Below are 12,431 nucleotides of genomic sequence, written 5' to 3' on the forward strand. Positions count from 1 at the left end.
ATTGCCCCTTAGTGTCAGGGAGATTAACAGGGTAAATACATGGGGTTATGGGGATAGGGCCTGGGTGGGATTGTGGTCAGTGCAGGCTCGATGGATCAAATGGCCTCCTCCTGCACTGTAAGGGTTCTATGATAATATCATTAGTGATCAGTAGTTTAGCAGGAATCGGACTGAGTAGAAGATTGGTCTCATGAACATGTTGAGCTCTGAGGGCATGAGGAGATAGGAGAGAAATTAGAGAAAGAAGTTAGTTCAGAGTTCAATGTGGAAGAGCATTATAGAAAGTTTGGCTGTTGGACTAGGGAGGGATTGTCTTAATCATAGCGATAAAGAAGTCTATGAGCTCCTCGCCCATTGTTGCAGGTGAAGAGGAGGGGGCAAGAGAGGGGTTTAAGAAGATGTTTGCAATACAGAGAAGAAGCCAGGGATTATCTTTGCATTCCAGGATGGTCCTGGAATAGTGAACAGTTTTAGCAGGCAGAACAGAACGCATAATGTTTTAAATGGTCCAACCAGATCTGGCAGGTGGATGGCTAAACCCAATGTTGTCTGCCACATCCTGCTTACCTTGGAAGTGGAGAGGATCGCCAAGAAGATCACGCATATCGACACAGACATCAAATTTCTACAAAGATGCAAGAAAGCAGACAAGATACCGAAAGGACTACAGATCACGAACCCACTCAGGTCAACCTATAACACAGACTACGCTGAGAGGCTTTGCCGTCGCACCTCTCTCACACTCCTCAACCACCTCATACACCAGCTCTACAGCAAACTCTGCAACCTGGAAACCAAGATAGAGTCCATATTCTCAACTTGTGCTCAGGACGTGGATCAACTGGGAAATATTGCCAAGCAGATGAGACAACGGAACTATGCCATCTAGATGCATACCAAGATCAGGAAACTTGAGAAACTCGGGATCATCACCAGCAGCAACCAAGCTTCCTCCGGTACCACAGTAGAAAACAGTACCACTGCAGGGAAGTCCATTGTCAACTTGTCAGACTACACACTTCAACCAGACGAAATTGAAGTTCTCAGCCGAGGGCTCAATTTCTGCACCACCACTAAAATGGACCCCATCAGTCTCACAGCGGACACAGAGGAATTCATCAGGCGAATGAGGCTGCGGGAGTTCTTCCACAAACCCCAAAAGGCCAACAGTGAACACAATGAGACAGCCAATGAACGAGAACAGCCGACAGAGGGATCCACGGTGCAGCAACCGAAGAGGAAAGAGTCGAACTGGACTCCTACGGAAGGCCGCTGTCCTCAACTTGACATGTATGCCCAAGCCATCAGGAGGTGCGTCAATGCCAGATTCATTAGTCGCACTCACAAGACAGCCCCGAACGTCACCCAAGCACAATGCCACGCCATCCGCGCTCTCAAGACCAACCATAACACTGTCATCAAACCAGCAGACAAAGGAGGGGCCACCGTCATACTGAACAGAACGGATTACTGCAAAGAAGTGTACCGACAACTGAACAACCAGGAACACTACAGACGGTTACCCGCAGATCCGACCAAAGAACACACCCGTCAACTCAACAGACAGATCAAGACCTTTGATCTGGACCTTCAGAGCACCCTCCTTGCTCTCATTCCATGTACTCCCCGCGTTGGAGATCTCTACTGCCTCCCGAAGATACACAAGGCCAACACACCCGGCCGTCCCATCGTATCAGGCAATGGGACCCTGTGTGAGAACCTCTCCGGCTATGTCAAGGGCATCCTGAAACCCATTGTACAAAGAACCCCCAGCTTCTGTTGTGACACTATGGACTTCCTACAGAAACTCAGCACACTTGGAACAGTTGAACCAGGAGCACTCCTCGTCACAATGGAGGTCTCGGCACTGTACACCAGCATCCCCCACGATGACGGCATTGCTGCAACTGCCTCAGTACTCAACTCCGACAACTACCAATCTCCAGATACAATTCTCCAGATCCGCTTCATCCTGGACCACAACGTCTTCACCTTCAACAATCAGTTCTTCATCCAGACACACGGAACAGCCATGGGGACCAAATTCGCACCTCAATATGCCAACATCTTTATGCACAGATTCGAACAAGACTTCTTCACCACACAGGACTTTCAACTGATGCTATACACTAGATACATCGATGGCATTTTCTTCCTTTGGACTCATGGCAAACAATCATTGAAACAACTATATGATGACATCAACAAGCTCCATCCCACCATCAGACTCACCATGGACTACTCTCCGGAATCGGTTGCATTCTTGGATACACGCATCTCCATCAAGGACGGTCACCTCAGCACTTCACTAGCCCATTGATAACCTCATGGTGCTCCACTTGTCCAGCTTCCACCTTAAACACGTTAAAGAAACCATCCCCTACGGACAAGCCCTCCGTATACACAGGATCTGCTCAGATGAGGAGGATCGCAACAGAGACCTCCAGACGCTGAAAGATGCCCTCATAAGAACAGGATATGGCGCTCGACTCATCGATCGACAGTTCCGACGTGCCACAGTGAAAAACCACACCGACTTCCTCAGAAGACAAACACGGAACACGGCGGACAGAGTACCCTTCGTTGTCCAGTACTTCCCTGAAGCGGAAAAGCTACGACATCTTCTCCGGAGCCTTCAACATGTCATCGATGAAGACGAACATCTCGCCAAGGCCATCCCCACACCCCCACTTCTTGCCTTCAAACAACCACACAACCTCAAACAGATCATTATCCGCAGCAAACTACCCAGCCTTCAGGAGAACAGTGACCACGACCCCACACAACCCTGCCACAGCAACCTCTGCAAGATGTGCCGGATCATCGACATGGATACCATAATCTCACGGCCAGGTACACGGTAATACTCTTGCGACTCGGCCAACGTTGTCTACCTGATACGCTGCAGGAAAGGATGTCCCGAGGCATGGTACATTGGGGAGACCATGCAGACGCTACGACAATGAATGAATGAACACCACTCAACAATCACCAGGCAGGAGTGTTCCCTTGCAATCGGGGAACACTTCAGCAGTCACGGACATTCAGTCTCTGATCTTCAGGTAAGCGTTCTCCAAGGCAGCCTTCACGACATACAACACAGTATCGCTGAGCAGAAGCTGATAGCCAAGTTCCGCACACATGAAGACGACCTCAACCGGGATCTTGAGTTCATGTCATACTGTCTGTAACCCCCACGACTTGCCTGGGCTTGCAAAATCTCACTAACTGTCCTGGCTGGAGACAATACACACCTCTTTAACCTGTGCTTGGCCCTCTCTCCACTCACATTGTCTGTACCTTTAATACTTGATTACCTGTAAAGACTCGCATTCCAACCATTATCTTGTAAATTGAGTTTGTGTCTTTATATGCCCTGTTTGTGAACACAAGTCCTCACTCACCTGATGAAGGAGCTTGAGATTCCTAAAGCTAGTGCTGCCAAATAAACCTGTTGGACTTTAACCTGGTGTTGTGAGACTTCTTACTGTAAGGAAGTAGACATGGCGTGGCCGGGGGGGGGGGGGGGGCGGGGGGCAGGTGAAGTGGTGGTTTTATTGTGGCCCAGGACATCAAAGGTAGAGGCCAGGTTGCAATTGAGTAAATCAATTGCGAATGGAGGGTCAAAGGCTAGATAGTTGGGATTTTGAAAGTGCAGTTGCAAAGTGAATTGGGGCTTTTTTTCCCCCAAGAACTGATACAAAAGTTTGGCGCAATGAAGTGGGGATGTGGGTGATGCAAGGAAGTGATTAAGGATGTTCTTATCTGTAATTGATCAGATTCCCTCAGTAATCAGTCACTGCTAATTGTCCTTTGGCTCAATATTCATTTGTTCCTTATGCCTTGAGAAATTGTTCCACAAAAGGCGTAATGTAGATGCAAGTTGTAGGCGTACAGGAGGGAAACCAGAATTCACCTTTTGTCTGTTCTCACTTCAGACCTTTGGGGGTTAATCTGAGTTGGCCCTTTAAACGGAGAGCCTGTGCTATAGAGGGAGCTGTTCAGATTCAGACAGAGCCTCTGGCTCAGTGTGTGACCATGGTGTGTCTGGCGGGCGTTTCCCATTTTCTTTACTGTGTTGTGTGCGTCTGGCTGGGTTCGTCTGCTGCTCCATGTTCATGATCACTGCTATATCCTTCAATCCAGCCTAGTGGTTCCCCCCCCACCCCCGCCCGTCACCACCAATCTTCACTATCCAAATACGGCGGGGTTGGGCACAGACACACGGGGGGGAAAAAGAAAAGTAAAGAGCTCCTACTTAGTGGGGGAAACTCTTAGCCCCTTAAAATCTTTGCAGTCTGCTGGATTCTTCGGTACAGGTTTATTTATATAGGAGCGAGCGGAGAAAACAACTTTTGTGCAACCGGACATAAAGAGACCAAAGGCGACTGGAAGAAGAGGTTCTTTCGGAAGTTGGCAGCAAGGGTTGAGCTTGGCTGCTGTGTGTGTGTGTGTGAGTGAGAACCCGGGCTGGGTGGTGCAGACATTTACCCCTTCACCTACCCCTCACATCAGGAGAAGGCAAGAGGGGGAGTGGAGGGGGGAATAGGAGGAGGACATGATGAACCGCTGGGGGGAATAAACCCTCGGTCGAGGTGGGGGAAGGGAAGAGGTGGAGGATTTTTTTTTCCAATTTTTACTTTTCCTGGAGCTGCAAAGGTGAAAAATGGAGAATTAGGTTGAAAGGGGAAGGCGAAAGGAAGAAATAAATAGACATAAATGAGCCCCGACAGGATGGAGAATTGGTAGTGGAGCTCCTGAGAGCGATTTGAAAGGAAAAAGGACTTGCACTGAGAAGAAAATCATTTAAAAGGAAATAAAGTAAATTCGATCGAACTCGTTCCACTCTGAGGGGGGGAGAAAAACTACAAGCGATCGAAGTGGAAATCTCTTCAAAGCGAGGAATTAAAAGTGGGAGAAAATATTCCGTCAAAAAAATCGTCGTCGGGTAAAGGAAATTGTCGGAGTTTTGAAAAAAATTTTTTTTTCTCCTCTTCCCTTTCTCTCTTGTCAAGTTATTTTTTTAATTTTAAATCCCTCCCTCCCATACAGCTGAATTAAAGTTTGTGGCGGATTTATCATTAAAACGAATGGGAATGATTATTTTTTCCCTGTGAAGTTTGCCTGGCGATCAGGAGGGTTGTTGTTGGAGATTTTTCACCCCTCCTCCACCACCACCTCACCCCCCCCCCGGTTGGCGGCTTGCTTTCCCCTGGATTTTAAAACAACAGTCGAAGAATAGAAGGGAAAATAATAATTAAGACATCTAACCGAGGAGCCGCGATTTGTGGTGGGGAGCGCTTCGCCGTCGCCGTTTCTCTCCTCCTCCTCCTCCCGCGGACAAAGCGGCCGTTGGATCTCGCGGCGGCGGCGCGAGCCGGGCAGCGGCTTCAAACCGGCCCCCGAGTCCGCGCGGGATGAGCCCGCGAGCCGTCGTCGTCGCCGCCGCCGCCGCCGCCTCTCAGTGAGCCCGGGGCCCCCGCAGCACCGCCACTCCCTGAGCCCCCGACATGGCCGCTTCCCTCTTCCTCCTCTTCCTCGGCATCCAGGCCGCCCGGCTGTGTGCCGGAGCCGGTAAGTGATTGGAAATCTATTCCCGGGCCCCGGCGCCGGCCCGGGGGGTGGGTTGGGGACGGGATTTATAGAGACTGCACCGGTGTCACTCAGTCATACTGCGTCTGGGGGAAGGAGAGGGGAGAAATAATGGGATGGGGGGGGGGGGATCAGGGGAGAAATGGGGGGAGGATGAGGGGAGAAATGGGGGGGAGAATGGGGGGGGGAGGATCAGGGGAGAAATGGGGGGGGGGAAGGATCAGGGGAGAAATGGGGGGGGAAGGATCAGGGGAGAAATGGGGGGGGAAGGATCAGGGGAGAAATGGGGGAGGGGAAGGATCGGGAGAAATAGGGGGGCAGGATCAGGGGAGAAATGGGGGAGGGGAAGGATCAGGGGAGAAATGGGGGCGGGGAGGATCAGGGGAGAAATGGGGGAGGGGAAGGATCAGGGGAGAAATAGGGGGGAAGGATCAGGGGAGAAATGGGGGGAAGGATCAGCGGAGAAATGGGAGAAGGGAAGGATCAGGGGAGAAATGGGGGAGGGGGAAGGATCAGGGGAGAAATGGGGGAGGGGGAAGGATCAGGGGAGAAATGGGGGAGGGGGAAGGATCAGGGGAGAAATGGGGGAGGGGGAAGGATCAGGGGAGAAATGGGGGAGGGGAAGGATCAGGGGAGAAATGGGGGAGGGGAAGGATCAGGGGAGAAATAGCGGGGAAAGGATCAGGGGAGAAATGGGGGAGGGGAAGGATCAGGGGAGAAATGGGGGAGGGGAAGGATCAGGGGAGAAATAGCGGGGGAAGGATCAGGGGAGAAATGGGAGAAGGGAAGGATCAGGGGAGAAATGGGGGAGGGGGAAGGATAAGGGAAGAAATGGGGGAGGGGATTAATGGGAAGAGGGGAAGGAGCAGGGGAGAAATGGGGTGGGGGAAGGGGAAAGATCCAGGAAGAAGTGGGGGAGGGGGAAAATGGGGGAGGGGAAGAATCGGGAGAAATGGGGGAGGGGAAGGATCAGGGGAGAAATGGGGGAGGGTGAAGAATCAGGGGAGAAATGGGAGAGGGGGAAGGATCAGGGGAGAAATGGGAGAGGGGGGAGGATCAGGGGAGAAAAGCGGGGAGGGGGAAGGATCAGGGGATCTGTTATTGCAATGGAGAGGGATAGGGCCGTACGGCAGGGCAAGGTTTACAATTGGGGGGAGGTAATTATGATGCGATTAGGCAAGAATTAGGGGGCATAAGTTGGGAACAGAAACTGTCAGGGAAAGGAACTAATGAAAAGTGGAACTTTTTCAAGGAACAAATACTGGGTGTCCTTGATAGGTATGTCCCTGTCAGGCAGGGAGAAAATGGCCGAGTGAGGGAACCATGGTTCACGAAAGAGGTGGAATGTCTTATGAAAAGGAGGAGGGAAGCTTATGTAGGGATGAGGAAACAAGGTTCAGATGGCTCGATTGAGGGTTACAAGTTAGCAAAGAATGAGCTGAAAAAGGGGCTTAGGAGAGCAAGGAGGGGACACGAGAAGTCCTTGGCGGGTCGGATCAAGGAAAACCCCAAGGCTTTTTACTCTTATGTGAGGAATAAAAGAATGACCAGGGTGAGGTTAGGGCCGGTCAAGGACAGTAGTGGGAACTTGTGTATGGAGTCAGTAGAGATAGGCGAGGTGATGAATGAATACTTTTCTTCAGTGTTCACGAAGGAGAGGGGCCATGTTTTTGAGGAAGAGAAGGTGTTACAGGCTAATAGGCTGGAGGAAATAGATGTTCGGAGGGAGGATGTCCTGGCAGTTTTGAATAAACTGAAGGTCGATAAGTCCCCAGGGCCTGATGAAATGTATCCTCGGATTCTTTGGGAGGCAAGGGATGAGATTGCAGAGCCTTTGGCTTTGATCTTTGGTCCTTGCTGTCCACGGGGCTGGTGCCAGAGGACTGGAGAATGGCGAATGTTGTTCCTCTGTTTAAGAAAGGGAATAGAAATGACCCTGGTAATTATAGACCGGTTAGTCTTACTTCGGTGGTTGGTAAATTGATGGAAAAGGTCCTTAGAGATGGGATTTACGACCATTTAGAAAGATGCGGATTAATCCGGGATAGTCAGCATGGATTTGTGAAGGGCAAGTCGTGCCTCACAAATTTGATAGAATTTTTTGAGGAGGTAACTAAGTGTGTTGATGAAGGTAGGGCAGTTGATGTCATATACATGGATTTTAGTAAGGCGTTTGATAAGGTCCCCCATGGTCGGCTTATGATGAAAGTGAGGAGGTGTGGGATAGAGGGAAAGTTGGCCGATTGGATAGGTAACTGGCTGTCTGATCGAAGACAGAGGGTGGTGGTGAATGGAAAATTTTCGGATTGGAGGCAGGTTGCTAGCGGAGTGCCGCAGGGATCAGTGCTTGGTCCTCTGCTCTTTATGATTTTTATTAATGACTTAGAGGAGGGGGCTGAAGGGTGGATCAGTAAATTTGCTGATGACACCAAGATTGGCGGAGTAGTGGATGAGGTGGAGGGCTGTTGTAGGCTGCAAAGAGACATAGATAGGATGCAAAGCTGGGCTGAAAAATGGCAAATGGAGTTTAACCCTGATAAATGTGAGGTGATTCATTTTGGTAGGACTAATTTAAATGTGGATTACAGGGTCAAAGGTAGGGTTCTGAAGACTGTGGAGGAGCAGAGAGATCTTGGGGTCCATATCCACAGATCTCTAAAGGTTGCCAGTCAAGTGGATAGAGCTGTGAAGAAGGCCTATAGTGTGTTAGCTTTTATTAACAGGGGGTTGGAGTTTAAGAGCCGTGGGGTTATGCTGCAACTGTACAGGACCATGGTGAGACCACATTTGGAATACTGTGTGCAGTTCTGGTCACCTCACTATAAGAAGGATGTGGAAGCGCTGGAAAGAGTGCAGAGATTTACCAGGATGCTGCCTGGTTTGGAGGGTAGGTCTTATGAGGAAAGATTGAGGGAGCTAGGGCTGTTCTCTCTGGAGCGGAGGAGGCTGAGGGGAGACTTAATAGAGGTTTATAAAATGATGAAGGGGATAGATAGAGTGAACGTCCAAAGACTATTTCCTCGGGTGGATGGAGCTATTACAAGGGGGCATAACTATAGGGTTCGTGGTGGGAGATACAGGAAGGATATCAGAGGTAGGTTCTTTACGCAGAGAGTGGTTGGGGTGTGGAATGGACTGCCTGCACTGATAGTGGAGTCAGACACTTTAGGAACATTTAAGCGGTTACTGGATAGGCACATGGAGCACACCAGGATGATAGGGAGTGGGATAGCTTGATCTTGGTTTCAGATAAAGCTCGGCACAACATCGTGGGCCGAAGGGCCTGTTCTGTGCTGTACTGTTCTATGTTCTAAAAGGGGGGAGGGGGAAGGATCAGGGGAGAAATGGGGGGAGGGGGAAGGATCAGGGGAGAAATGGGGGGAGGGGGAAGGATCAGGGGAGAAATGGGGGGAGGGGGAAGGATCAGGGGAGAAATGGGGGGAGGGGGAAGGATCAGGGGAGAAATAGGAGGAGCGGCAAGCATCGGGGGTGAAGGATGAAGGGAGAAATGGGAGAAGGATGGGGGGAGAAAACCAAAGGTGAACACTTTGGTAATAGTGACCATAATTCGGTTATGTTTACTTTAGCGATGGAAAGGGATAGGTATATACTGCAGGGCAAGAGTTATAGCTGGGGGAAAGGAAATTTTGATGCGATTAGGCGTGATTTAGGATGCATAGGATGGGAAAGGAATCTGCAGGGGATGGGCACAATTGAAATGTGGAGCTTGTTCAAGGAACTGCTACTGCGTGTCCTTGATAAGTATGTACCTGTCAGGCAGGGAGGAAGTGGTCGAGCGAGGGAACCGTGGTTTACTAAAGAAGTTGAATCTCTAGTGAAGAGGAAGAAGGAGACTTATGTACAGATGAGACGTGAAGGCTCAGGGCGCTTGAGAGTTACAAGTTAGCCAGGAAGGACTTAAAGAGAGAGCTAAGAAGAGCCAGGAGGGGACATGAGAAGTCTTTGTCAGGTAGGATCAAGGAAAACCCTAAAGCTTTCTATAGGTATGTCAGGAATAAAAGAATGACTCGGGTAAGATTAGGGCCAGTCAAGGACAGTACTGGGAAATTGTGCGTGGAGTCTGAAGAGATAGGAGAGACGCTAAATGAATATTTTTCGTCAGTATTCACTCAGGAAAAAGACAATGTTGTCGAGGAGAACACTGAGATACAGGCTATTAGACTAGACGGGATTGAGGTTCATAAGGAGGAGGTGTTAGCAATTCTGGAAAGTGTGAAAATAGATAAGTCCCCGGGGCCGGATGGATTTATCCTAGGATTCTCTGGGAGGCTAAGGAGGAGATTGCAGAGCGTTTGGCTTTGATCTTTATGTCGTCATTGCCTACAGGAATAGTGCCAGACGACTGGAGGATAGCAAATGTTGTCTCCTTGTTCAAGAAAGGGAGTAGAGACAATCCTGGTAATTATAGACCAGTAAGCCTTACTTCTGTTGTGGGCAAAGTTTTGGAAAGGATTATAAGAGATAGGATTTATAATCATCTAGAAAGGAATAATTTGATTAGGGATAGTCAACACGGTTTTGTGAAGGGTAGGTCGTGCCTCACAAACCTTATTGAGTTCTTTGAGAAGGTGACCAAAGAGGTGGATAAGGGTAAAGCAGTTGATGTGGTGTATATGGATTTCTGTAAAGCATTTGATAAGGTTCCCCATGGTAAGCTATTGCAGAAGATACGGAGGCATGGGATTGAGGGTGATTTAGCGGTTTGGATCAGAAATTGGCTAGCTGTAAGAAGACAGAGGGTGATGGTTGATGGGAAATGTTCATCCTGGAGTTCAGTTACTTAGTGGTGTACCACAAGGATCTGTTTTGGGGCCACTGCTGTTTGTCATTTTTATAAATGACCTGGATGAGGGCGTAGAAGGATGGGTTAGTAAATTTGCAGATGACACTAAAGTCGGAGGAGTTGTGGACAGTGCGGAAGGATGTTGCAGGTTACAGAGGGACGTAGATAAGCTGCAGAGCTGGGCTGAGAGGTGGCAAATGGAGTTTAATGCGGAAAAGTGTGAGGTGATTCACTTTGGAAGGAGTAACAGGAATACAGAGTACCGGGCTAATGGTAAGATACTTGGTAGTGTGGATGAGCAGAGATCTGGGTGTCCATGTGCATAGATCCCTGAAAGTTGGCACCCAGGTTGATCGGGTTGTTAAGAAGGCATACAGTGTGTTAGCTTTTATTGGTAAAGGGATTGAGTTTCGGAGCCAAGAGGTCATGTTGCAGCTGTACAAAACTCTGGTGCGGCCGCATTTGGAGTATTGCGTAGTTCTGGTCGCCGCATTATAGGAAGGATGTGGAAGCATTGGAAAGGGTGCAGAGGAGGTTTACCAGGATGTTGCCTGGTATGGTGGGAAGGTCTTATGGGGAAAGGCTGAGGGACTTGAGGCTGTTTTCGTTAGAGAGAAGAAGGTTAAGAGGTGACTTAATAGAGGCATATAAGATGATCAGAGGATTAGATAGGGTGGACAGTGAGAGCCTTTTTCCTCGGATGGTGATGGCTAGCACAAGGGGACATAGCTTTAAATTGAGGGGTGATGGATATAGGACAGATGTTAGAGGTGAGTTCTTTACTCAGAGAGTAGTAAGGACGTGGAATGCCCTGCCTGCAACACTAGTGGACTCGCCAACATTAAGGACATTTAAATGGTCATTGAATAAACATATGGATGATATTGGAATACTGTAGGTTAGATGGGCTTTAGACTGGTTTCACAGGTTGGGGCAACGTCGAGGGCCGAAGTGCCTGTACTGCGCAGTTATGTTCTATGTTCTAAATGGGGGGAGGATGAGGGGAGAAATGGGTGGAGGGGGAAGGATCAGGGGAGAAATGGGGAGGGGGAAGGATCAGGGGAGAAATATGGGGAGGGAGACGGGGTGAAATGGGGTGGAAAGAGTGGGGGAGGGGGAAGGAAAGGGGGAGAATTGGGTGGAGGGGGAGTGGGGGAGGGGGGAAGGATAGGGGAGAAATGGGTGAATCGGGAATGAGATGGGGTGAAATGGGGGGGGGGAAGGATCAGGGGAGAGACGGGGGGAAGGATCAGGGGAGAGACGGGGGGAAGGATCAGGGGAGAGACGGGGGGAAGGATCGGGGAGAGATGGGGGGAAGGATCAGGGGAGAGATGGGGGGAAGGATCAGGGGAGAGATGGGGGGAAGGATCAGGGGAGAGATGGGGGGAAGGATCAGGGGAGAGATGGGGGGAAGGATCAGGGGAGAGATGGGGGGAAGGATCAGGGGAGAGATGGGGGGAAGGATCAGGGGAGAGATGGGAAGGATCAGGGAAGAAGTGGAGGAGTAATGGGGGAGGGGGAAGTTTGAGGGGAGAAATGGGAGCGAGGAAAGGATCAGGGGAGAAATGGGGGGAGGGGGAAGGATTAGGGGAGGAATGGGTGAAAGAGTGGAGGAGGGGAAAGGAGGGGGAGAAATGAGGGAGGAGGGGGAAGGAAAGAGGGAGAATTGGGTGGACGGGGGAAGAAGAGGAGAGGGAAAGAAATGGGGAGGGGGGAAGGATCTGGGGAGAAATGAGGGGAGGGGAAGAAATAGGGTAAGGGGGAAGAAAGGGAGAGAAATGGGGAGGCGAGGGAGGGATGGGGGAAATGAGAGGGGAGGGGTGAGGGATAGGGAAATGGGAGGGGGAGGGAAGGGGGAAATGGGTGTGGGAGGGGTGAGGGAGGGGGGTAATGGGATGGGTGAGGGGGGCAAATGGACAGGGAAATGGGAGGGGGAGGTGAGGGAGGGGTAATGGGAGGAGGGTGAGGTGATGGAGGGAGGGGGAAATGGGAGGGTGGAGGTGTGATGGAGGGAAGGGGAAATGAGAGGGGAGGG

At 50.3% G+C, this 12,431-nt stretch overlaps 1 protein-coding gene across 1 annotated transcript in view; it reads left to right on the forward strand.

Annotated features, from left to right (window-relative positions):
- The first annotated feature begins 4,094 nt into the window (after nucleotides 1–4,094).
- bmpr2b (bone morphogenetic protein receptor, type II b (serine/threonine kinase)) overlaps nucleotides 4,095–12,431 on the forward strand; it is a 277,954-nt gene continuing 269,617 nt past the window's right edge. Inside the window, exon 1 of the mRNA XM_078228877.1 lies at nucleotides 4,095–5,574. Coding sequence (XP_078085003.1) covers nucleotides 5,511–5,574 — 64 coding nt within the window. The 5' untranslated portion in view covers nucleotides 4,095–5,510. The remainder of the gene's footprint in view (nucleotides 5,575–12,431) is intronic.

This window comes from Mustelus asterias, chromosome 14, assembly GCF_964213995.1.
Source record: "Mustelus asterias chromosome 14, sMusAst1.hap1.1, whole genome shotgun sequence".
Taxonomy (NCBI): domain Eukaryota; kingdom Metazoa; phylum Chordata; class Chondrichthyes; order Carcharhiniformes; family Triakidae; genus Mustelus; species Mustelus asterias.